The sequence below is a fragment of the Leguminivora glycinivorella genome, chromosome 1 (genome assembly GCF_023078275.1).
Source record: "Leguminivora glycinivorella isolate SPB_JAAS2020 chromosome 1, LegGlyc_1.1, whole genome shotgun sequence".
In the NCBI taxonomy this organism is placed as follows: domain Eukaryota; kingdom Metazoa; phylum Arthropoda; class Insecta; order Lepidoptera; family Tortricidae; genus Leguminivora; species Leguminivora glycinivorella.
Window position 1 is genome coordinate 9,455,601 of NC_062971.1, and position 24,524 is coordinate 9,480,124.

Genomic DNA, 24,524 nt, shown 5'->3' on the forward strand with positions numbered 1-24,524 from the left:
CACATGTATGAAACACACACTAATTCAGAGCCGATGAAGAGTAATATGGGATTGAATAAATATATCTATAACGCCTGCTGAAATAAAATAGCAATGTTCATTGCCTGCAATGCAGCATTAACATGCAGGCGCTTTTCACAAAAAAGTGATACTTATAGATATATTTATACAATCCCATATTACTCTTCAACGGCTCTCTGAATTAGTTTGTGTTTCATACATGTGGAAGCACATTGCGAGGACTAACCTTAGGCAGTACTTTCACCCTTGAGTAGGCAGCCATTAGCTAGAACTGGAAGTGCACCCGCCAACCTGACGTCAGAATGGCGGGTGTCATTAATTTCTTAAATATCTCTGGAGTTAAAAGAGCACATTGCTCGAATTTTGGCGCACATTTGGCACATTGCTAGCACTAACTCCTGACGTATACCACACCAGGATTGCTTGATGTACACCCGCCATTCTGACGCTCACAGAAAACCCACGCACCCGCGACCGACAGCGTGTGGCACAGCGGCACGTGCGGCTCACATCCAAACGCCGCCGGGCGCATGTGACGGGCCAGAGAAACCAGGGCCCAGTGTTGCCAGATTATAATTCTGTAAATCTGTAGGCTGCGGCCAAAATAATCGTAGAATTACGTAGATTGCAATTTAAAAAATCCGTAGTTCTACAGACTTTTCTTTTAAGTTTTTATGGCCGATTCCGTCTCTTGAAAAAGCGGAAAATTAAAAAAAAAATAGGATAATTAAAAGACACGAAGAATTAAAATTTCGCGCCTTTTTACTGTGACACACCTCTGTTTGACAGACTATATTGAAGCATAAATAATGAGTAATGAAAAGTAGAAGTGTATGTAGCACTTCTACTTTTTCGCCATATTATTACAGTGCGTACCTACCAAAGGTATTGGTACGCTTCAATTCCGTTCCCTTTTACTACATTAGTGTAGCCTTAGAAAGTTAGATCTTGTACAGCGTGAGCGGCGTGTAACGAAACGCAAAAGTATAAATAGTCGCTAGTCCGAATTGAGTCCGAAGCGTGACAGACGGGAATCACGTTTCGTTATTAGCAATAACTCACAATATCTTTATTGCTTACATGTATAATTTAGTAAAAAATTGTGTTTATTGGAATTCCGTAGAAATTTCAAAAAAATCCGTAGGTCTGTGTTGAAGCCCCGAAATCCGTAGATCTACAGACTTTTCCGTAGATCTGGCTACGCTGCCAGGGCCTTAGGGCTAGGTGATTATCGCCGCGCCGCAGAGGACGCGCTGAGGGGGGGGGGCGGTGCCTACAGCAGTTGTAGTTGTATGCATACCTAGCTTACGCACACAGACGCGTCCGCTGGCGCTGCCAGGGGCGGCTCACTCCGCTATCCTATCGCCGCGCTACAAGTATATCCTGGCGGCCGCGAGCTGTGGCCGCGAGTTCGCGGCCTACTCAGGGGTGGCGCACATTCTCACGGAATGCACGTTCGCACTTTCTATTGTTACTTTACGTCGCGAGGTTTTTTAAGCGATGTCCGCGGGTGGAATGGCTAATAATACTTAATTAAATAGACATATTGAATAAAATAAATACCAAAAGATATTCTTATACAGATCTACTACTGATTAAGTCCCACGGAAAAGTTCAATAAGGCTTGTGATCTTGGAACCTTGAACAAAAATATATAAATACAGCGTATATACCTAGAAAGTACTCAAGACTTGAATATAATAATATAACATTTAATGTGAGTATTAATTCGTTTGGATCCATTGGTAACCCTATCACCGGACGCTGCGCACGTGCGGCTCGTTTCTTTGTAAGAATGTTGTAGGTATTTAAAAAGGCGGCATTTCGGAAACATCAAAGCAGTGGGCCTTCTTTACTTGTGCTATTATATATTCTGTGGCGCCGCGCCGGTGTCCACGTGCGCTCTCTGCAGTGTGCGCTGCCGCTGCCACGAAACGTTTACCTACTCCGTGTAATACTGATAAAAGAAAGTATTGACGTGAATTCACACGTTTCGGAAATGACTGTAGGTATTTTAAATATTTTAGCACAATATGTTTTTTGCCTCTTATTGCCTATTATACAATATATACATACCTACTATGGCAACTCTATCACAGCGCAGAATATGCAGAAGCCACATGGTGGTCTGCGACAGAAACTCAATAGACATTTTTAGAGTTTTTAAAATAAGTACCTAAGTAGGTACGTGAAGTAACATGGTAAATTAAAAAAATATCATTAGATACTTATTGCGAAGGTGTAAACAATTTCCTTCGTTTTGCCACATATGAATAATTACCTATCTACACCGTGTTTCCGGTATCACTCAAAACCTCAGACACCCCAACTGATTTTTATTTTTTTAAACGTATCTAGAATGTTCATTTTTTAATCTGATGATTATTATTTGTTTAAATTGAATTTTTTCCCCTCACTAGCTCGGAAACACGTGTTTTGTCCTTTAATGTCAGCGGGTAAAAACGCATTTTATCCACTAGTGGGTAAAGTAATTTGACCTTGAATAAAGTCAAATTAACTGCTTTAAAATTGATAAAAGTAGGTGAATATAGTAATAAAGATGATTTACCACCTGTGGAACTACTGGAAGCAGTGATAAACGCATTTTTTGCGTTGTAGTTTCCTCGCTATAGTGAGGGGAAAAGTTTTGTGTTACACACGAGTGCAAATGTATTTTACTTCTCGTGTATTGAAAAACTCGCAAGCTCAGGATTCTATTTTCGAACCACTCGCTTCGCTCGTGGTTCAACTATAGAATCCTATCGCTTGCTCGTTTATCAATTCCACACTCGGCGTTAAAATACAACTTTGCACTCTTGTATAACAAATAACTATTAATTTTCTGTGCAGCTCTTCTCGGCTTTTAACTCTACACTCAATAAAATAATTGCTAGCTACCATCATAAGCCTTCAAACTGTTTAATTGTGTACGTTACTGCAACGACACAAGGTTTACCAATAGACAGCTATGGCAATGTAAAGCACTTTAACCTGTCTCACAGTAAACTTCAAATTGGACAGGGTGACTCAGTAAGCAAATTTAAACCTAAAATTCAAAATGACAAGGTTGTAATTAGGTACGAGTTCAGTTTGTTATGACTTATGATAAACTTTAAATTTAAACTGACGCACAACGTCTATTTCGTAGCAGAAAAAAAAATCGTCCAAGTAACCAGCCAGGCAGCCAGTACTGAAAAAGGTATACAACCTCTAACAATATGATATGCACAATGTTGTATTACGAATTTGTAGAATGGGCACGTAAACAATAACTAATAATACAAATTAAAACAAAAAAATATTACCCCCATCAAGATATACCTCAATCGATTCTACTCTCGATTCTACCTCACGCAAGCTGTGCTAATTAGTTCGCGAATTCGTCGAGAGGTGGCGCTAAACACAATTATGCTCATTAGAGAACTTATACTTCTAGCCTAGCCCAGTCTTTAGACTTATGTGAGTAACGTAAAAGTACCTAATAGTTTTGTAGGTACGGAACCCTCGGTGGGCGAGTCCGACTCGCACTTGGCCGGTTTTTTACGCCATAATCAATAAGGCCGTAATTTTGGAATTTTTTTGATGGGCTCCAGCGTCTTTAAAAATAAGAATATCAAAAAAATCAAAACGGTCCGACACTGATCAAAATAATAATATCTGTGTTGAAAAAATCATTGCGCTATCATCAAAAACCAGGGAGGAAATAGTAGAGAGCGTTTGTATGGAGAATTGACCCCTCCTGTATCGTCTTAAGATTATTTTATCTCTAGACCTCAAGGTAGACAAATACATCTACCTGCAAAAGCGCCTAGTGTCATCTACTTACATCAATGAATGTAGATACGTTTCTTCGTGTTACACCGTAAAGTATATAATTATTAGGTACTTTAATATCATACAGTACCTACCTATTGTAAGTATTTATTGTATGCGTGAATTTAGAAATCGCTACAAGCGCGTGTCCCATCCTATCCGATTAATATGCATACCTACAAGACGCCCATTGCGTCTGAGCTCCATAGCTCACTGAACTGAACGTTTACTTTCTATTGTTCAATCATCATCACATCATGCCTTGCTCGGCTAATTCAGTTTCAATTACTATACTATTCAATGTCATTGTTCAACGGTTTTATTAAATTTACTAATGGGTAAGTATACTTATAAGATTTCCAATTAGACTGTATTTTAGTCTGAATGCCAGAGACGTGCACGTCATTATCGTTACTTTTTTTAAAGAGTGGTTCTTAGGTACAGTCAAGTGCAAAAATATGTATCGAAAAAATCGTCTCATAATTATGGTACTACGTAGTACGTACTACCTACGCTCTTATTACACCGGACTAGGATGCTATCGGTTTAATTTTATAAAGTGTACATAACATTTCATAATGTCTACACTAACTCCACAAAGGGACTAAATAGTGGTTACTGTGCATACTGCATATCATATCCTTGGAAATAGTAATATGCCCTAGTGACCCCGTTCTGAGAACTATCCAAGGAAAGTGTTGAGCTACCAGTGGGGGCGGGGCCGCGCGGCGCGCACTGCGCATGTCAAGCACAAGTGACTCAGGCGCCGGACAGCTGACGAATTTGCGCAACATGACGGGTATTCCGCCTCAAAATTAGGTCACCGTATGGTTCCGGCCATACGATACGTTACTTCCTTTTCACTCATACTGAATCGAAGTTTGAACCAGTCTTGTTCACCGATTACTATAGGACCAACCTCAAAATCGGTGTACTTATAGGTAGGTGTGTATTAATTCATATAAAGTTACTTATACATACATAATAAGTATAATAACATATACATATCTATTAATAGGAACAAGTAACATGAACTCGTTGTAGTCGTTATTATTTTTTAGAACATCAAGTGTTTTATGAGAAACCAAAATAACATTGTGAGTTTCCCGACTTCTTTAGGTAGGTATAGGTACTCATAACATAAGTAATTAATAGGAGTAGGATTACCAAATGTGAAGAAAAAAAAATACCTGGAATCCGATAAGTAATTACATATGCGAAATCTAAGTATGTATAAAGAAGTGATCAAAAGGTCAGGCCTTTGTTTTAACCGGCATGAAAAGTCAAGTTCAACAAAAAGTATGCAATTAAGTGAATAATTGATAATAACCGCTGAGTGCTGACCTTACGCCTTGACTCGCAACGCAGCTTTATCTTCCGCGAGATTATATCTCAAGAAGCAAAACTGACCAGCCTTACTTTTTATAATATAAGGATTGAGTTTCTTTAAAAGTTCATATATTGAATTAGCATAGAAAACAGCATATCAAAAATAACAGTTTTCACTTTCATATAAATTGTGAAGTAAAATTTTTCCTCGATTGATGAGTTTTTTAAGCCAGATTTTTTTGAACCATTAGTACAAGCCTATGATCGTGAATAGGAATGAGATCAAATGGCATTAAAATAAAAGTTTGGCAAAATGACTTTTTCAGTACCTGCAGATGGTGTTTTTTTTACGCACTAGTGCGAGAAGTGGTTCATTATATGCCAGGTCGAAACTTCGTAGGGTCATCTGTACTGAAAAACGTCGTACCTACGATACACGTGCGAAAAGGAAATTCGAAACGGGTGGCGATAAATTAAAACACGACCGAAGGAAGTGTTTTAAATCGACACGAGTTTTTTTTCGCACTTGTATCGTAATGTACTATTTCACCCACCCGATAAGGCCCGTATTTGTGCAGCATCACGGAATCTTCTAGCTTCCCTCATTGACTCGTAAATAAAGTTACTTTTCAGGTACAGATAATGTTTTTTTCACGCACTAGTGCGAAAAGTGGTTAATTTCTTGTCAGGGGGCCGATTTTTGAATCTCACGGCGTTCGAATTCAGAAAATTGTCACTGAAAATAGTAGGCAATTTCGGTGACAATTTTTTGAATTCGAACGCCGTGAGATTCAAAAATCGGTCCCCAGGTCGAAACTTCGGAGGGTCATCTGTACTGTAAAACGTCGTACGAGACACGTGCGAAAAAGAAAATCGTAATATTTTCGTAATTTTGTGGTTAGGTTAATGTAGTGGTGATATAAAAATAATAGTTATTTGTTATACAAGGGGGCAAAGTTGTATTTTAACGCCGAGTGTGGAATTGAAAAACGAGCAAGTGAAAGGATTCTATAGTTGAACCACCACGAGCGAAGCGAGTGGTTCGAGAATAGAATCCTGAACTTGCGAGTTTTTTAACACACGAGAAGTAAAATACATTTGCACCCGAGTGTAACACAAAACTTTTCCCCTCACTATAGCGAGGAAACTACAACGCAAAAGCTGCGTTTATCACTGCTTCCAGTAGTTTCACAGGTGGTAAATCATCTTTATTACTAGATTCAACTACTTTTATCAATTTTAAAGCAGTTAATTTGACTTTATTCAAGGTCAAATTACTTTACTCACTAGTGGATAAAATGCGTTTATACTCACTGGTATTAAAGGACAAAACACGTGGTTCCGAGCTAGTGAGGGGAAAATAAATTTATTCCGAAATTGCTAGTTAATTAATATTGTTTGGATTGTTAAAGTTTAAATATAATTGAATCCTTCGAATACCTATACAGTATACATACATATATTAAGATAAGTAGGTAAGTACAATTTATTAGAGCTGTTGGCGGCCGTGGTTCACACATTTATAGGCCCGCATCGAAGGTACGCCCGCACCAGTAGACGAGCGGGTGTGGCTGGTAACGAGTTAGCTACTCGTACGTAATCACTGACGGTTGGACACGACTATTTACTTAGTCGGATTTTTTAAATATTAGTCGAGTGCAATTATTGCAAGTACCTATTTAGATACGATTCCACTTTTCAGTAATGTATAAATTAAATACAGAGGTACATGTATATAGTAACCTACTAAGTGCGTTTTCACATTATCCGATCCGATATCGGATGTCGGATCGGATAGTGTGAAAACGCCTTAGAGCTCAGCGATATCATGCAATTTCTACCTTTGCCTACATTTAACCGCCGCCCCAAATCTCAAGGAAGGGGGTTCTCAATTCGTCTGTATTTTTAGGGTTCCGTACCAAAAAGGTACAAAAGGAACCCTTATGGCGACGCTCTGTCCGTTTGTCTGTCTGTCTGTCACATTTCTAAATATCTCGAGAACTACTTATGGTATCGATTTGAAATTTGGAATATTTATGAAGACGGTGAACCTCTACAATCTGAAAGTTTTTTTTATTTATTTATTAATATTAATTATAGAAAATGGTCAAAATGAAAGGGGGGTAAACTATAAATGTCAAGTTACTAGGTCAAGTGGGGGAATCGTTAGAAAGTGCTCTAACTGTACATATCAGAACTATTTTTTATATTTTTTTTCTGTGGAAAAAAATCTTTTTTTGAAGGAAAATGTAAAAAAAATACCGCCCCTTCCCCCCCCTCCTTATCTCCGAAATTTACCAACGAAAATTTATGAATTTTTTACCAAATTATATGGCTATTATAATAAATATTACAGGAAAAATAAAATCGTACACGTATCTTAAAAACTTTTTTTTTAATTTATAAAAAACTTTTCAAATTTTCATTTTCAATGTCACCCCTCTTGCGGGTGTTTATTGTACTTGTAATGTTTACAGAATAATAATAAAAGTACCTGCTTTCAAATAGAGGAAAAATGAATAAAATCGGTTCATGCAATAAATAATTATCCCACAAAAATCATCTTCCATATTTTAAGCTCGCGCACATTAGTTTACTTAATTTGCCGGTAGATGTCGCTGTACGTTAAGCGCTCATTTCCTACATCGCGTTTTTCCTGATACATTATTAATGGGGTCGGGTCAGTATCAGGAGCGTCCTGACGACAATGTTGATACGTAAACTATTGAAGTCGAATTGATTGATTTTCTTTGGACGTTGTAATAAAATTCTAATAAAATTGTATATTAAATACTAGCTTTTACCCGCGGCTTCGCCCGCGTAATAAAAGTATTCTTATTGAAACGTTTACAAAAAATAAGATTTTCATTTGGATCCGTAGGTTTCTTTGTAGGTACATCTGTCCGCGATTATTTCGATTAAGGTAAAGCGGGGCAATTCTCGACTGGGGGGCCATTGTAACTGATCTATTTGCTGTACGGTCAGCCAAGAAAGTGGTTTCCCACTTTTCGACTCTATTGATCGAAAAGTGGTAAACCACTTTTTTGGCTGACTGTACCTTACACATATTACTATTGTTTTAAAAGAAATTATTACAATTATTGTAGAATTGTTACACAGCGACCACAGCGTAGGTAGTAGGTACGAATATGTATGTATTTTACCAATATAAATATTTATACTGGGGAAACTTCATACAACCCACATAGCCAGTATCTCGACGCTATGGTCGGTAGGGTAAAAAGTACTTCCTTGCATTATCGCTTACAATTTTTTCCATTTTGCTTATACTTATTGCAAACGTAAACATATAAAAGGCAAGCAAATAACGATCTTCTTACAGCACATTGAATGTAATAGTTATTACGGATGCAGGATACTCGCCGATGCCTACTTACTAACCCCTTCCCACTGAGCCACCTGCATTTTACACTGCCTAGATATCGATTGCCGACCGATTATTCCGACCCCAATCCCTATTCTTATCCCCGTCCCTATCTCTATCCTTGTCCCCATCCCCGTCCCCGTCCCGTCCCTGTCCCCGTCCCTCCCCTATCCCTATCCCCGTCCCCTATTCCTATCCCTATTTCTATCCCTAACCCTATCCCTATCCCTATCCCTGTCCCTGTCCCTGTCCCTATCCCTGTCCCTATCCCTGTCCCTATCCCTGTCCCTATCCCTGTCCCTATCCCTGTCCCTATCCGCTCGCTATCCCAATCGCTATCGCTATCCCTATCGCTATCCCTATCCCCATCCCTATCCCTGTCCCTGTCCCTGTCCTTGCCCCTGTCAAATTATCATGCTAGGAGGTGAACTTTGAAAAATCCTTTCTTAGTGCTCCTCTAAGGAACTTCCGTGTCAATGTGAAATCTCTTGAACCAGAAGTAAAGATAAAAACTAAAGCTATACTTATGGCTATTTTGGATATTTTAACCCCATTGCACAACAAGAGGGGAGAAAATCTCTTTTCCACCTCATTAGATTTTAAAATCGTTGTATTTATCGTGATCAGCGACCCGATAAACCATAAAAACGATACCCATATTGTGTTTTTGACTTTACCCCCTTTGCACCCCTTTAGGGGTCAAATTTTCAAAAAACCTGTAACATGTATTTAGTCATATGTCTTTAGGAATCCTCCTGTGAAGTTTCGAATAAAATAGTCAAACTAATCTTGTTTCTCCATACAAACTTTGAACCCCCATTTCACCCTTTTAAGAGGAGAATTTTGAAAAATCCTTTCTTAGTGCTCCTCTACACCATATAAGGAACTTATGTGCCAAATTTGAAATCTCTAGGACCAGCGGTTTCGGCTGTGTGTTGATATATTATGTCAGTTAGTCAGTTTCTTCTTATATATATTTTTTGATATTTAAACCCCATTGCACCACAACAGGGGAGAAGGTATTTCACTTCCGCCTCGTTAGATTTTAAAAACGTTGTATTTATCGTGATCAGCGACCCGATAAACCATAAAAACGATACCCATATTGATTTTTTGACTTTATCACCCCCTTTTCACCCTTTTAGGGGTTAAATTTTGAAAAAACCTGAAACACATATTCAGTCATATGTCTTAAGGAATCTTCCTGTGAAGTTTCCAATAAAATAGTCAAACTAATCTTGTTTCCCCATACAAACTTTGAACCCCCATTTGACCCCCTTAGGAGGTGAATTTTGAAAAATCCTTTCTTAGTGCTCCTCTACGTCATATAAGGAACCTATGCGCCAAATTTGAAATCTCTAGGACCAGCGGTTTCGGCTGTGTGTTGATATATTATGTCAGTTAGTCAGTTTCTTCTTATATATATTTTTTGATATTTAAACCCCATTGCACCACAACAGGGGAGAAGGTATTTCACTTCCGCCTCGTTAGATTTTAAAAACGTTGTATTTATCGTGATCAGCGACCCGATAAACCATAAAAACGATACCCATATTGTTTTTTTTATTTTATCACCCCCTTTTCACCCTTTTAGGGGTTAAATTTTCAAAAAACCTGAAACACGTATTCAGTCATATGTCTTAAGGAATCTTCCTGTGAAGTTTCGAATAAAATAGGCAAACTAATCTTGTTTCCCCATACAAACTTTGAACCCCCATTTGACCCCCTTAGGAGGTGAATTTTGAAAATTCCTTTCTTAGTGCTCCTCTACACTATATAAGGAACCTACGTGCCAAATTTGAAATCTCTAGGACCAGCGGTTTCGGCTGTGCGTTGATATGTCAGTCAGTCAGTCAGTCAGTCAGTCAGTCAGTCAGCTTCTTCTTTTATATATTTAGATTACTTGTTATGTGGGAAATTGAGTCTTGAGGGATTTAGTCAAGTCTGTAGAGTTATATGAATTAACATTTAATGATTCAATTATTGAAAGTTTGTACGGAACCCTCGGTGGGCGAGTCCGACTCGCACTTGGTTGGTTGGCTCGCGGTGGTTTTTTTCTCGATATCTCCGTCGTACTGGACCGATTTTGAAATATTTTTATTTTATTTAATGTGTATGTATACAGATACAGATTAGTCCCATTTATATCAGAACCCAGCTCTGATGATCTGAAATCGAGAGAACTCCTCAAATCTGAAAGGTATACATATGGTGATTTTTGTGTTTTTTAAAGGAATAGCATGCGTTTACGTACTGAACTGTGACATTTGGTGCAGTGGAACTGCTGATGATGGTCAGAACGGAACTCCTCAAATCTGAACGGCACACTTATAATGACTTTGGTATTTTTATAAGAATAGCATGCAATTGCGTCCAGAACAGTGACATTTGGTGCAGTGGAACTGCTGATGAAGATCAGAACGGAACTCCTCAAATCTGAACGGCACACTTGTAATGACTTTGGTATTTTTATAAGAACAGCGTGCATTTAAGTTTAAAACATTGACATTTATTTGTTAGGAGATTTGTTCTCTTTGTTATGTTTGTTAAGTATCTTCAGTTTTCAAGTCAAGTTTTGTCAAGCTCGATTTCTTATAATCGGATATTGGATTCATGAGGAATTGAACAAACTCCTCAAACCTTAACGGTATACGTATATTCATTTGTATTTCCATCAAAATTATCAAAGATTTACATTAAAAAATACCTACACATTTCTACATAATCCAACATTCGCAAGTACCTTTCACCAGAACCCCAAAAGCGGCGGTATTTTTTTATTTAAAAATTATAAAATTCTTATTTGGAGGACACAAGGATTAAGGATCATGATCGTCAAAAATTACATTATAAATTGAAAATAATAAAAGGAATAGTTTCTCCCAATAAGGGTCGTCATTTACAAACAGAAATACACAAAGCACAATAAAATTAACAAATGAAATAAAATCCAAAGTCAGTGTAATCAAATGCATGCTATCATAAATTCAATTCCATGTACTCATTTACAGAGTACAGAGGGTTATCTAAAAAAGGTTTCTCAATTTGCTCTTAAATGCTTCGTCACATGGCTCATTCCTAAGATGAGCAGGTAAGTGTTCGTAGTAAGTAGGGCCAATGACACGCGGGTTCTTAATTGAAAGTGCCATGCGACGGGGGACTGTTCTCAGACGGCCTGTAGCTCGAAGCTGTTTGCCCGGACAGGCAACGCGAGCAAATTGAGATATATTTTGCCTAACAAATAACAGTATATATCAAATATATATTGTGAGTAGTGCGTCATTATACGTTGAGAAATAAAGAGCTCTCTGCAAGGGTGCCTGTCTCTTATACCAGCAAGTATACGTATTGCGCGTTTCTGCATTATAAGTACTCTTATTGTATCTGATGAGTTTCCCCAGAGCGGTGATCCGTATGCCATGATAGAGTGGAAATGCGCAAAGTACACCTGCTTTAAGGCTTCTGCGGAGATAAGAGGCTAATGTTGTCTATCAGGAACCCTAAAAACTTACTCTGTTCACACATGGGCATATGATATGATATTAAATTTCAATTTCAACATTCAAGAAAGTTAAACAAGGTAAAATATTGTTAACTTCATGTACGCAATACCCTAATCGCTAGTAAACCTTCATGCTTACTAGCCCATTAATAACTGTCTAAACCAGCATCAGCAGGTTTATAGCAACCGTACTTCTATTCCTTATCGCCGTCATCTCCCCCCTCAGGGCCGACATTCACAACGCTTACTGCCACTGTTGTGTTACAGGCAACCAATATACAGAGACGACGTTTGGTACGTCACATAAAATAAGTCAGATAGGGGTCAAATCATATTGAGGCTGAGCTTACCACTCGAAAAATAAAAATAAATGTTTTAGAATAGCCATGCCAATGCCAGTATGCGATCGATGGCGATCTACGGACTGAAGTTAGGTATCTACATTATATTAACACGTTATTAATGTCAAGGTGGAGTATTGTTTCAGATGGATTCATAACTGGGGTCAATTCAATCTTCACCTATCTGTACTGTAATGATGATACATGCAATTATAAGCTTCGGTAGGTATACTTTTAGCAGAAATAGTGTGGATAGACACTTATTTAAACTCATTGATATTTGGTGAGTATCAATATTGAGGGTGCACCTCAGAATTCAGAAATGGAATGATGTGAAAAGGAATGGAATAGATAGGACTGATCGGTAATTACCTATGATGATAATTTTTTTTCTAAGATTTGTACATCAAAAGGAAAAATTTAATCCTTATATAATAATCACTTTGTTATGTGTCCGTATGTCTAAATATCAGTCTGTCTGTCAAGACCCTTAAGTCTTACGCCGTGTCTTGCGTGGGCGACGGTCGCGCGATCGTCGCGCGACCGCGTCTCATCGCATCGTCTACTTCCATATCGATAAAGTTTGATTTCGTATACGTCGCATCGCCGTCGCGCGACCATCGCGCGACTGTCACCCACGCAAGCCACGGCGTTAGGGAATGTCAGGAGGTATCGAATAAGAATCTACAGTCCCGTGGAGCTGTATCATAATTTTGTTACTTCTCGTTGGTGAGGAACTTACTCACTCGAACTTGGCCGGTATTTTTTAGGTTTACCTAAGGTTAAGCATTTATACAACGTTTTTAAAAAATCCGTAGAGCTATAATTTTATTAAAATAGAACACATTTTATCGAAACAAAATACCGAATCAATAATATGTTCTTTTTTGCGGTTATTATGATATTTATGATTCATTCACTGCAATTAACGTGGAATAATATTACACAGATCGTCGCGGGCCGCATTTAGACAAACAAAAGATTTTGCCAGTTTCATAACTTCATTGACACACGCACACAATTCCCTTTTGAGTCGCAGACTTCAATTTAGGGAAAAGGCATTGTCCTGTCCATATTTTCTACCGCCATTCCGTGAGCTTTTTTTAAGGTAAGATAACGGCAATTATAAAAGTCAACGTCAGTTTTTTTATACCTAATAGGTCAGCAGTATGATGCGCAGCTTATTCAAATTACTCAAATGTTCTAATGTTAAAATACTGGAAACAATATTTCCATTGTGACATGACCATGCACTGGATCGCGGGGAATCAAGAACAATTTGGACAATACGACCAGACGACCACACAATTTACGAAAGAGCGCCATAATGCCAGGGCAATTTATGAAAACGTGAACTTTAAATTGTGCATCAAGGTGCACCGCTGCCGTTTGTGACTAAGCTTTTTTGGAAGTGCAGACATTTATCTGCGAGAACGAAAAATGTATGAGCTCAGAATACAAGGTTTAAAAGGGTCAGCAATACACAAGTGAACCCGTGCCAGAACTTTATTTTTTTATTTCCTGCATATTGCAAAATACCTGCAAAATAAATAAATACATAAATTAAGTGTAATAACTTAATATCTTATACTTTTAAACGAGCAATTCTTGTATATTTATTTATTTATTTATATATTTATTTACACTGACGATCTCGGAAACCGCTCTAACGATTTCGCTGAAATTTGTTATGTGGGGGTTTTTGGGGGTGAAAAATCGGTCTAACTTATCCTTAGGTCCCGGAAAACGCGAATTTTCGAGTTTTCATGCGTTTTTCTTCGCGCGCCATCTCGTGTGCAGTAGTTGTACTGTTAAGACAGAATTCTTTCGGTCGATGTAAGTACTATTTATTGCAAACACTAGATGGCGACACAGGTCAAAGCTAAAACGAATAGAAAAATACACTATTTGAGTTTTTGTGGCGAAATGCGCGCCATCTCGTGTGGAGTAGTTGTGTTGTTAAGGCTGAGAATTCTTTCGCTCGATGTAGGTACTATTCATTTTTGAACTAGATGGTGACACATGTCAAGGATACGAAACCGGTCGCCCAGATATTTCATATATAAACAGTGAAAAAAGAACATGTACCTATGTACAGTCAGCCAAAAAAGTGGTTTACCACTTTTCGTCCTTATGTGTTTCAAATAGAGCCAAAAAGTGGTAAACCACTTTCTTGGCTGACCGTACCTACTACTAGTAGTAGTAGTAGTAGTAGTAGTAGTAGTAGTAGTAGTAGTAGTAGTAATCACTTTATTGTGTACAACAGTTTATATACAATTTGTAGGAATAGAGATACAAAGGCGAGCTTATCCCTATAAGGGATCTCTTCCAGCTAGTAATAACTACATTAAGTTAAAATCGTGTTATATATAAGGTACAGCGGGGCAAATATCGACTGGGGGACAATTATAACTAATCCATTTCGGCCATTATTACACAATTAAGTTGAGTTCCACATGTATCCACTGAACACGCCATATTATAACCGATGGACGGACACTCTATTTAATAATGCAAACATTCAAAAACATGAAAAAAATGGACCATTACATTTGCCCCCAGTCGAGATTTGCCCCGCTGTGTACCTAAGCTTGTTATTTTTAGGGTTCCGTAGTCAACTAGGAACCCTTTATAGTTTCGCCATGTTTGTCCGTCCGACGTCCGTCCGCGGATAATCTCAGTAACCGTTAGCACTAGAAAGCTGAAATTTGGTACCAATATGTATATCAATCACGCCAACAAAGTGCAAAAATAAAAAGTGGAAAAAATATTAGGGTTCCCCGGACGCCAAAAAATAAACTATTTATATTCTATTCAAAAGAGGAGTGTTCCAGGATGAACTTTTTACACCATCCTTGAGAGTGGAGCCTGTGGAGTGCGGGCGCGGTGCTTGCGCAACAAGGCGGTAAAATGGCGACGGCGCCGAGACATTTGCATACATTAATCTAATTACACTTGTGAATGAAATATTAAACACGTAGACGTTCTTTGTTTTAGCTACAAGCCCATACAATTTCATCTACATTTGCTAAGTTTGTTATTCGAGTCCTGAAACGGAAACTTAAAAAGTGCGCAGGACGAACATACCCGCGCATCCTTAAGGCTGGAGGAGCGCGGGCAGCGCTTGCGCAATGCAGGACGAACATACCCGCGCATCCTTGAGGCTTGCGCAATGCATTTGTAACATTTAAATTGTAACAAGAACACGCATGTGGCGGTAAAATGCCGCTGCCATTGCCACTGTGACACTTCTTTGATTCCATATAAGGAAAACCAAAAGTTGCAATAACCGCGTAGTTTGCATTTTTATATTTACTGACCATCAGTGCATTTTTCAAATAAGTAACTTTACAAATGTCATCTTCATCATCTTAGAAATGACACTAATAGGTAGGTATATAGGACCTTTGCACACAAACTTCTATGCAGGGGGTCACTTTTCTCAGGAACTGTACCATTATCCGGCTGAATTATATTTTTCCCCTCACTAGCTCGGAAACACGTGTTTTGTCCTTCAATACCAGCGGGTAAAAACGCATTTTATCCACTAGTGGGTAAAGTAATTTGACCTTGAATAAAGTCAAATTAACTGCTTTAAAATTGATAAAAGTAGGTGAATCTAGTAATAAAGATGATTTACCACCTGTGGAACTACTGGAAGCAGTGATAACCGCATTTTTCGCGTTGTAGTTTCCTCGCTATAATGAGGGGAAAAGTTTTGTGTTACACTCGGGTGCAAATGTATTTTACTTCTCGTGTGTTAAAAAACTCGCAAGTTCAGGATTCTATTCTCGAACCACTCGCTTCGCTCGTGGTTCAACTATAGAGTCCTTTCTCATGCTCGTTTTTCAATTCCACACTCGGCGTTAAAATACAACTTTGCCCCCTTGTATAACAAATAACTATTCCCACCTTTTTCTCTAAGCCATTCCGAACATTTTGAATCCACCTGTTTCATTTTCGTTTTGTTAGAAAAAGTTAAACTTTCTGTAGGTAATTAATTGACGACATGATGGATGAAGCTCTAGGTAAATACCTATCTCCTTTACCAGATCCAAAAGGCATTATGAATAATTAAAATTGGCAATATAATGTATGTAAATGGAGATCCAATGAACTTTGCGGTTGCGCCGAGTGAACGCGGTGACCTGGCCCATCGTTCTGGGTCAGGCGACGCGACGGGTCCCGGATGATATTTTAAACACTGAACTGCGTGATGGGAACTGGGAAGAAATGGTTGTACGGGAGGTTTATTTAGTGACCTACAGTAATTTACGGGGTGAGTTGATTCTGAGAATCTTTTACCATTGGACCAAAGATTTCCTTCTATATCATCACCATCATCCTCCTTGCCTTATCCGGGCATTTGCCACGGCTCATGGGAGCCTGGGGTCCGCTTTGACAACTAATCCCAAGATTTGGCGTATGCTCTAGTTTTACGAAAGCGACTGCCATCTGACCTTCCAACCCCAAGGGTAACTAGGCCTTATTGGAATTAGTTTGGTTTCCTTACGATGTTTTCCTTCACCGAAAAGCGACTGGCAAATATCAAATGACATTTCGCACATAAGTTCCGAAAAACTCATTGGTACGAGCCGGGGTTCGAACCTGCGACCTGCGGATCGAAAGTCGCACGCTCTTACCGCTAGGCCACCAGGGCTTCCAAAGATTTCCTTCTATATTTATAAGAATAACCTGTCAAAGCGTCCTTATGGCAACCGACAAAGTCACATATTAGAGAGAGAGATTCCGCCTGCGCGATTCCGACTGCCTGTAACAAAAGTTGCCTGTAGCCCATAGTTACTTTACTAATTATCATTTAGGTAAATGTATTTCAAAATTGCAAAAAAAAAAGATTTTTCAGACGACTAAAGTCTGCTAATCGCTAATCCGTTATAGTAGCCAAAAATGGCAAGTAACTTTGAAAAGTTTTGATGTTGTGAGTTAAAATCCGGTGCGGAACTGCGATTTAATTAAAGGGACAAGTATAGATGCGGGATTCTATTATCGCCCCGGGCTGGAGTTCACGGTCGCGTCGTCTGTGCAGCTCCGAGTGAAAGGGTGCGCCGGTATAAAAGCTCCCAACACTACTCTTCAGACATCATTCAACACACTCGATCAACACATCACACAATGGCATTCAAGGTATAATAATATACAACAACATAACATACAATCACGCCTGTATCCCATAAAGGGGTAGGCAGAACACATGAAACTACTAAAGCTTCAGTGCCACTCTTGGCAAATAAGGGGTTGAAAGAAAACGAAACTGTGACATTGCAGTGACAGGTTGCCAGCCTCTCGCCTACGCCACAATTTAAGTTTGATTGATAAAAAAATAAATAATAATTAATAAATGAAAAAAAAATAATATAAAACTAAATAATAACAGTTCATATTTAGTATAATTCACAATTGTTTACAGATTTGCTTAAATAATTCAGTATACATTGTTTGTTTACAGTTTGTGATGGTACTCGCTTGCTTGGTAGCGGCCGCTAGCGCGGGAGTAGTCCCTGTCGCGCCGGCCTTCCACGCCGCTCCTGTGGCCTACGCCGCCGCCCCGGCTTACCACGCCGCCCCCGTTGCTAAGGCCGTCGAGGAGTACGATGCGCACCCCCAGTACAGCTTCGCCTATGACGTGCAGGACGGTTTGACCGGAGACTCCAAGACCCAGCACGAAACTCGCGACGGTGATGTCGTACAGGGCTCCTACTCCGTGGTTGACCCCGACGGCACTAAGCGCACTGTCGAGTACACCGCCGACCCGCACAACGGATTCAACGCTGTCGTTCACCGCGAGCCCGTTGCCGTGAAAGTTGCCGCCCCTGTGGTCGCTAAGGTCGCCGCCCCGTGGCCTACCACGCCGCCCCCGTGGCCTACCAAGCCGCCCCCGTGGCCTACCAGGCCGCCCCCGTGGCCTACCAGGCCGCCCCCGTGGCCTACCAGGCCGCCCCCGTGGCCAAGCTCGCATACGCCGCCGCCCCCGTAGTGCACGCCGCCCCGGTTGCCAAGCTCGCCGCCCCAGTCGCCTACCACTCTGCCCCCGTCTACCACGCCGCTCCCGCCGCTTACTCTGCCCCTCTTTACCATCACTAAGCGATAGCAATGCCAAAATGTAGAATTAAGTTTAAATATTAGCTGATACTACGCTTAAAGTGTGATTTATCATAGAAAATATAATTAAATTATTATTTTCTATATGATTGTTTACCATTTCTTATCCCCGTGCCAGTGCCAGTGCCACGACATAGTACACCATACTGAATTCCTTCGTATTCATGCTAACAGAAAACTGAAATAACGGAAACGCATATGACAGTGATAGCTTTTATTGGTATTGAGTACTTACATAATATACAAAATACTACTTACATGCCCACTACAGCTACACGCTAGATCGTCTGGACTGCTCTCTGAGCAGCAGACGGAGTCCACGTGCTTCATATGCTTACGTACCTATTCGGTATGCTTGGTTTTTCATCTGAGTAGTTTGGTATTAAGGTGTTAAGGTGTTGTATTTGACAAAAAAACCGGCCAAGTGCGAGTCGGACTCGCCCACCGAGGGTTCCGTACCTACAAAACTATTAGGTACTTTTACGTTACTCACATAAGTCTAAAGACTGGGCTAGGCTAGAAGTATAAGTTCTCTAATGAGCATAATTGTGTTTAGCGCCACCTCTCGACGAATTCGCGAACTAATTAGCACAGCTTGCGTGAGGTAGAATCGAGAGTAGAATCGATTGAGGTATATCTTGATGGGGGTAATATTTTTTTGTTTTAATTTGTATTATTAGTTATTGTTTACGTGCCCATTCTACAAATTCGTAATACAACATTGTGCATATCATATTGTTAGAGGTTGTATACCTTTTTCAGTACTGGCTGCCTGGCTGGTTACTTGGACGATTTTTTTTTCTGCTACGAAATAGACGTTGTGCGTCAGTTTAAATTTAAAGTTTATCATAAGTCATAACAAACTGAACTCGTACCTAATTACAACCTTGTCATTTTGAATTTTAGGTTTAAATTTGCTTACTGAGTCACCCTGTCCAATTTGAAGTTTACTGTGAGACAGGTTAAAGTGCTTTACATTGCCATAGCTGTCTATTGGTAAACCTTGTGTCGTTGCAGTAACGTACACAATTAAACAGTTTGAAGGCTTATGATGGTAGCTAGCAATTATTTTATTGAGTGTAGAGTTAAAAGCCGAGAAGAGCTGCACAGAAAATTAATAGTTATTTGTTATACAAGAGTGCAAAGTTGTATTTTAACGCCGAGTGTGGAATTGATAAACGAGCAAGCGATAGGATTCTATAGTTGAACCACGAGCGAAGCGAGTGGTTCGAAAATAGAATCCTGAGCTTGCGAGTTTTTCAATACACGAGAAGTAAAATACATTTGCACTCGTGTGTAACACAAAACTTTTCCCCTCACTATAGCGAGGAAACTACAACGCAAAAAATGCGTTTATCACTGCTTCCAGTAGTTCCACAGGTGGTAAATCATCTTTATTACTATATTCACCTACTTTTATCAATTTTAAAGCAGTTAATTTGACTTTATTCAAGGTCAAATTACTTTACCCACTAGTGGATAAAATGCGTTTTTACCCGCTGACATTAAAGGACAAAACACGTGTTTCCGAGCTAGTGAGGGGAAAAAATTCAATTTAAACAAATAATAATCATCAGATTAAAAAATGAACATTCTAGATACGTTTAAAAAAATAAAAATCAGTTGGGGTGTCTGAGGTTTTGAGTGATACCGGAAACACGGTGTAGATAGGTAATTATTCATATGTGGCAAAACGAAGGAAATTGTTTACACCTTCGCAATAAGTATCTAATGATATTTTTTTAATTTACCATGTTACTTCACGTACCTACTTAGGTACTTATTTTAAAAACTCTAAAAATGTCTATTGAGTTTCTGTCGCAGACCACCATGTGGCTTCTGCATATTCTGCGCTGTGATAGAGTTGCCATAGTAGGTATGTATATATTGTATAATAGGCAATAAGAGGCAAAAAACATATTGTGCTAAAATATTTAAAATACCTACAGTCATTTCCGAAACGTGTGAATTCACGTCAATACTTTCTTTTATCAGTATTACACGGAGTAGGTAAACGTTTCGTGGCAGCGGCAGCGCACACTGCAGAGAGCGCACGTGGACACCGGCGCGGCGCCACAGAATATATAATAGCACAAGTAAAGAAGGCCCACTGCTTTGATGTTTCCGAAATGCCGCCTTTTTAAATACCTACAACATTCTTACAAAGAAACGAGCCGCACGTGCGCAGCGTCCGGTGATAGGGTTACCAATGGATCCAAACGAATTAATACTCACATTAAATGTTATATTATTATATTCAAGTCTTGAGTACTTTCTAGGTATATACGCTGTATTTATATATTTTTGTTCAAGGTTCCAAGATCACAAGCCTTATTGAACTTTTCCGTGGGACTTAATCAGTAGTAGATCTGTATAAGAATATCTTTTGGTATTTATTTTATTCAATATGTCTATTTAATTAAGTATTATTAGCCATTCCACCCGCGGACATCGCTTAAAAAACCTCGCGACGTAAAGTAACAATAGAAAGTGCGAACGTGCATTCCGTGAGAATGTGCGCCACCCCTGAGTAGGCCGCGAACTCGCGGCCACAGCTCGCGGCCGCCAGGATATACTTGTAGCGCGGCGATAGGATAGCGGAGTGAGCCGCCCCTGGCAGCGCCAGCGGACGCGTCTGTGTGCGTAAGCTAGGTATGCATACAACTACAACTGCTGTAGGCACCGCCCCCCCCCCTCAGCGCGTCCTCTGCGGCGCGGCGATAATCACCTAGCCCTAAGGCCCTGGCAGCGTAGCCAGATCTACGGAAAAGTCTGTAGATCTACGGATTTCGGGGCTTCAACACAGACCTACGGATTTTTTTGAAATTTCTACGGAATTCCAATAAACACAATTTTTTACTAAATTATACATGTAAGCAATAAAGATATTGTGAGTTATTGCTAATAACGAAACGTGATTCCCGTCTGTCACGCTTCGGACTCAATTCGGACTAGCGACTATTTATACTTTTGCGTTTCGTTACACGCCGCTCACGCTGTACAAGATCTAACTTTCTAAGGCTACACTAATGTAGTAAAAGGGAACGGAATTGAAGCGTACCAATACCTTTGGTAGGTACGCACTGTAATAATATGGCGAAAAAGTAGAAGTGCTACATACACTTCTACTTTTCATTACTCATTATTTATGCTTCAATATAGTCTGTCAAACAGAGGTGTGTCACAGTAAAAAGGCGCGAAATTTTAATTCTTCGTGTCTTTTAATTATCCTATTTTTTTTTTAATTTTCCGCTTTTTCAAGAGACGGAATCGGCCATAAAAACTTAAAAGAAAAGTCTGTAGAACTACGGATTTTTTAAATTGCAATCTACGTAATTCTACGGATATTTTGGCCGCAGCCTACAGATTTACAGAATTATAATCTGGCAACACTGGGCCCTGGTTTCTCTGGCCCGTCACATGCGCCCGGCGGCGTTTGGATGTGAGCCGCACGTGCCGCTGTGCCACACGCTGTCGGTCGCGGGTGCGTGGGTTTTCTGTGAGCGTCAGAATGGCGGGTGTACATCAAGCAATCCTGGTGTGGTATACGTCAGGAGTTAGTGCTAGCAATGTGCCAAATGTGCGCCAAAATTCGAGCAATGTGCTCTTTTAACTCCAGAGATATTTAAGAAATTAATGACACCCGCCATTCTGACGTCAGGTTGGCGGGTGCACTTCCAGTTCTAGCTAATGGCTGCCTACTCAAGGGTGAAAGTACTGCCTAAGGTTAGTCCTCGCAATGTGCTTCCACATGTATGAAACACAAACTAATTCAGAGAGCCGTTGAAGAGTAATATGGGATTGTATAAATATATCTATAAGTATCACTTTTTTGTGAAAAGCGCCTGCATGTTAATGCTGCATTGCAGGCAATGAACATTGCTATTTTATTTCAGCAGGCGTTATAGATATATTTATTCAATCCCATATTACTCTTCATCGGCTCTGAATTAGTGTGTGTTTCATACATGTGGAAGCACATTGCGAGCACTAACCTTAGGCAGTACTTTCACCCTCTGGAAGTACACCCGCCAACCTGACGTCAGAATGGCGGGTGTCATTAATTTCTTAAATATCTCTGGAGTTAAAAGAGCACATTGCTCGAATTTTGGCGCACATTTGGCACATTGCTAGCACTAACTCCTGACGTATACCACACCAGGATTGCTTGATGTACACCCGCCATTCTGACGCTCACGGTTTTCTGACCCTTGGTCACCCGTCGTCGGCGACGGAACTCAGAAGCTCTGGTAGACTGATTTTTGAACTGTTGTGTTGTGCTCTGATCAAAATGAATGCAAAAATACTTACATTGTAATTCTTAGAGGAAGAAGATTATACGCGACTTAATCCGTCCATATAAATATTGATATTACCCAAAAAAAGAGACAGTCAAACGATATTTTTGTATGAAACCGGCAAAAAGAAAGTGAAATTTTTAACTTGGTACTCAAACACTTGCATTGTAGTAAAGAAAAAATTACATCATATATTCGATTAAGTATATCGAAAACAGTTCACAGAAGTACAATTCATCCATTGAATTACTATGTACTAACATACTAGAAATTACACCCCAAACAAAGTCTGTGCTCCGGCCGGCAGCGCGCGGCGCATGCGTGGGGAGGTACCGTGTCATAGAGTAAGACTTGACCAATGACTACCTAGACGCGACACTCTTAGTGTAGACCTTTTTTTATACTTTTTGTAAAATACTAACCCCCTTATTCATAAACGCACACTAAAGTTATCAAGCCGATAAAGTTCGTTTGTCCCTTTTCGGCGTATTGGTGTGATAGAAAGGGACAAACGAACTTTATCGGCTTGATAACTTTAGTGAACGTTTATGAATAAGGGGGTAAGTAGTTTAATTTTAGCACTATCATACATTGTGCTATGTTTAAGTTCTACTAAGTGAAACAAAAATACATTATTGATTTTTTTCATATACCTACTTTAATTGCCCTTGAAGAAAATCATAGGTTATTATTGTATGAAAATATCGATTACAACTCGTGTTAGAACTGTGTAGTATTCATAAGTATAACGTGAAATAAATTTAACATTTCTCTTTTATATATTACAAACAGAATATAATCACAATTACTATACTTCATTACCTACATGTCAAGTCTGTGCGAATATGATGCGATTAATCTATGATTTCGTTCAACAAAATGGCAGCGATAGCTTCGCGTTTGAGGAGCGCGTCCCTTCATTGAAATAATTACTTAAATAAAGATCGATTAACATAGCGTGTATACTAACCGATGAAATGTGACACGTCAGTTTTATTCGATTTTCTCGTATGGCTTAAACATCATCTTGTTGCGCAGGAAGGCATTTTTACATTTTATTTGTGTGCAGGCAGAAACATAAGTCCAATGGACTTATGTTTGTAGCGCAAACGTTTTTGCTCGCAGTGTCCTCTCTAGTATTACCTCAATGAGTTCATCATTATCTTTAGTGAAGTCAGTCATTTTCCATATCAAGACGCCACCCGCCGTCCGTTGCTATTGTACAAAACGAATACAGACCGTCGCGTGCGGCGTGTGACCTTCGCCCGTCGAACCACCCGCCGCCGGCGACGTTTCAAGAAACCACCCTCAAACATTTCCGAACAAAACATTCGAACGTCGTCAGTCGCGGACCCGCGTAAAAAACCACAACACATTCTATGAACATTGGTCAAGTGCGAGTCGGTTTTCGACTTTTCCATACAAAGAACTCATGAGCGCCTGAACGACTGTGATGGCAAAGTTAACTTTTCGCACTTTCAAGACTTTACGTATATATCTCGGAAACGATAAGAGATAGAGCAAAATGGACTTCAGATTTGGGCTGTCGTTGGCACAAATTCTATGTTTTCGTCAACAGAGACCTTTTTTGGACCGATTTGAACAAAATTTTGCTCAGTCCACTTACAAACGGTCTTAAGCGCCTCCTTTTTAGTAGAAACTTAAGTCATTTTGGCAAATGAAAAAAAAAATTGAACAATTTCTAAAAAGAAAAA

At 39.5% G+C, this 24,524-nt stretch overlaps 1 protein-coding gene across 1 annotated transcript; it reads left to right on the top strand.

Annotated features, from left to right (window-relative positions):
• The first annotated feature begins 17,471 nt into the window (after positions 1–17,471).
• LOC125231295 (larval cuticle protein A3A-like) lies at positions 17,472–18,595 on the top strand. Its single transcript, XM_048136738.1, is given in 3 exon segments — positions 17,472–17,536; positions 17,859–18,240; positions 18,243–18,595. Coding segments are annotated over 3 exon segments (645 nt in total). The 5' UTR covers positions 17,472–17,524; the 3' UTR covers positions 18,494–18,595.
• Positions 18,596–24,524: the final 5,929 nt, after the last annotated feature.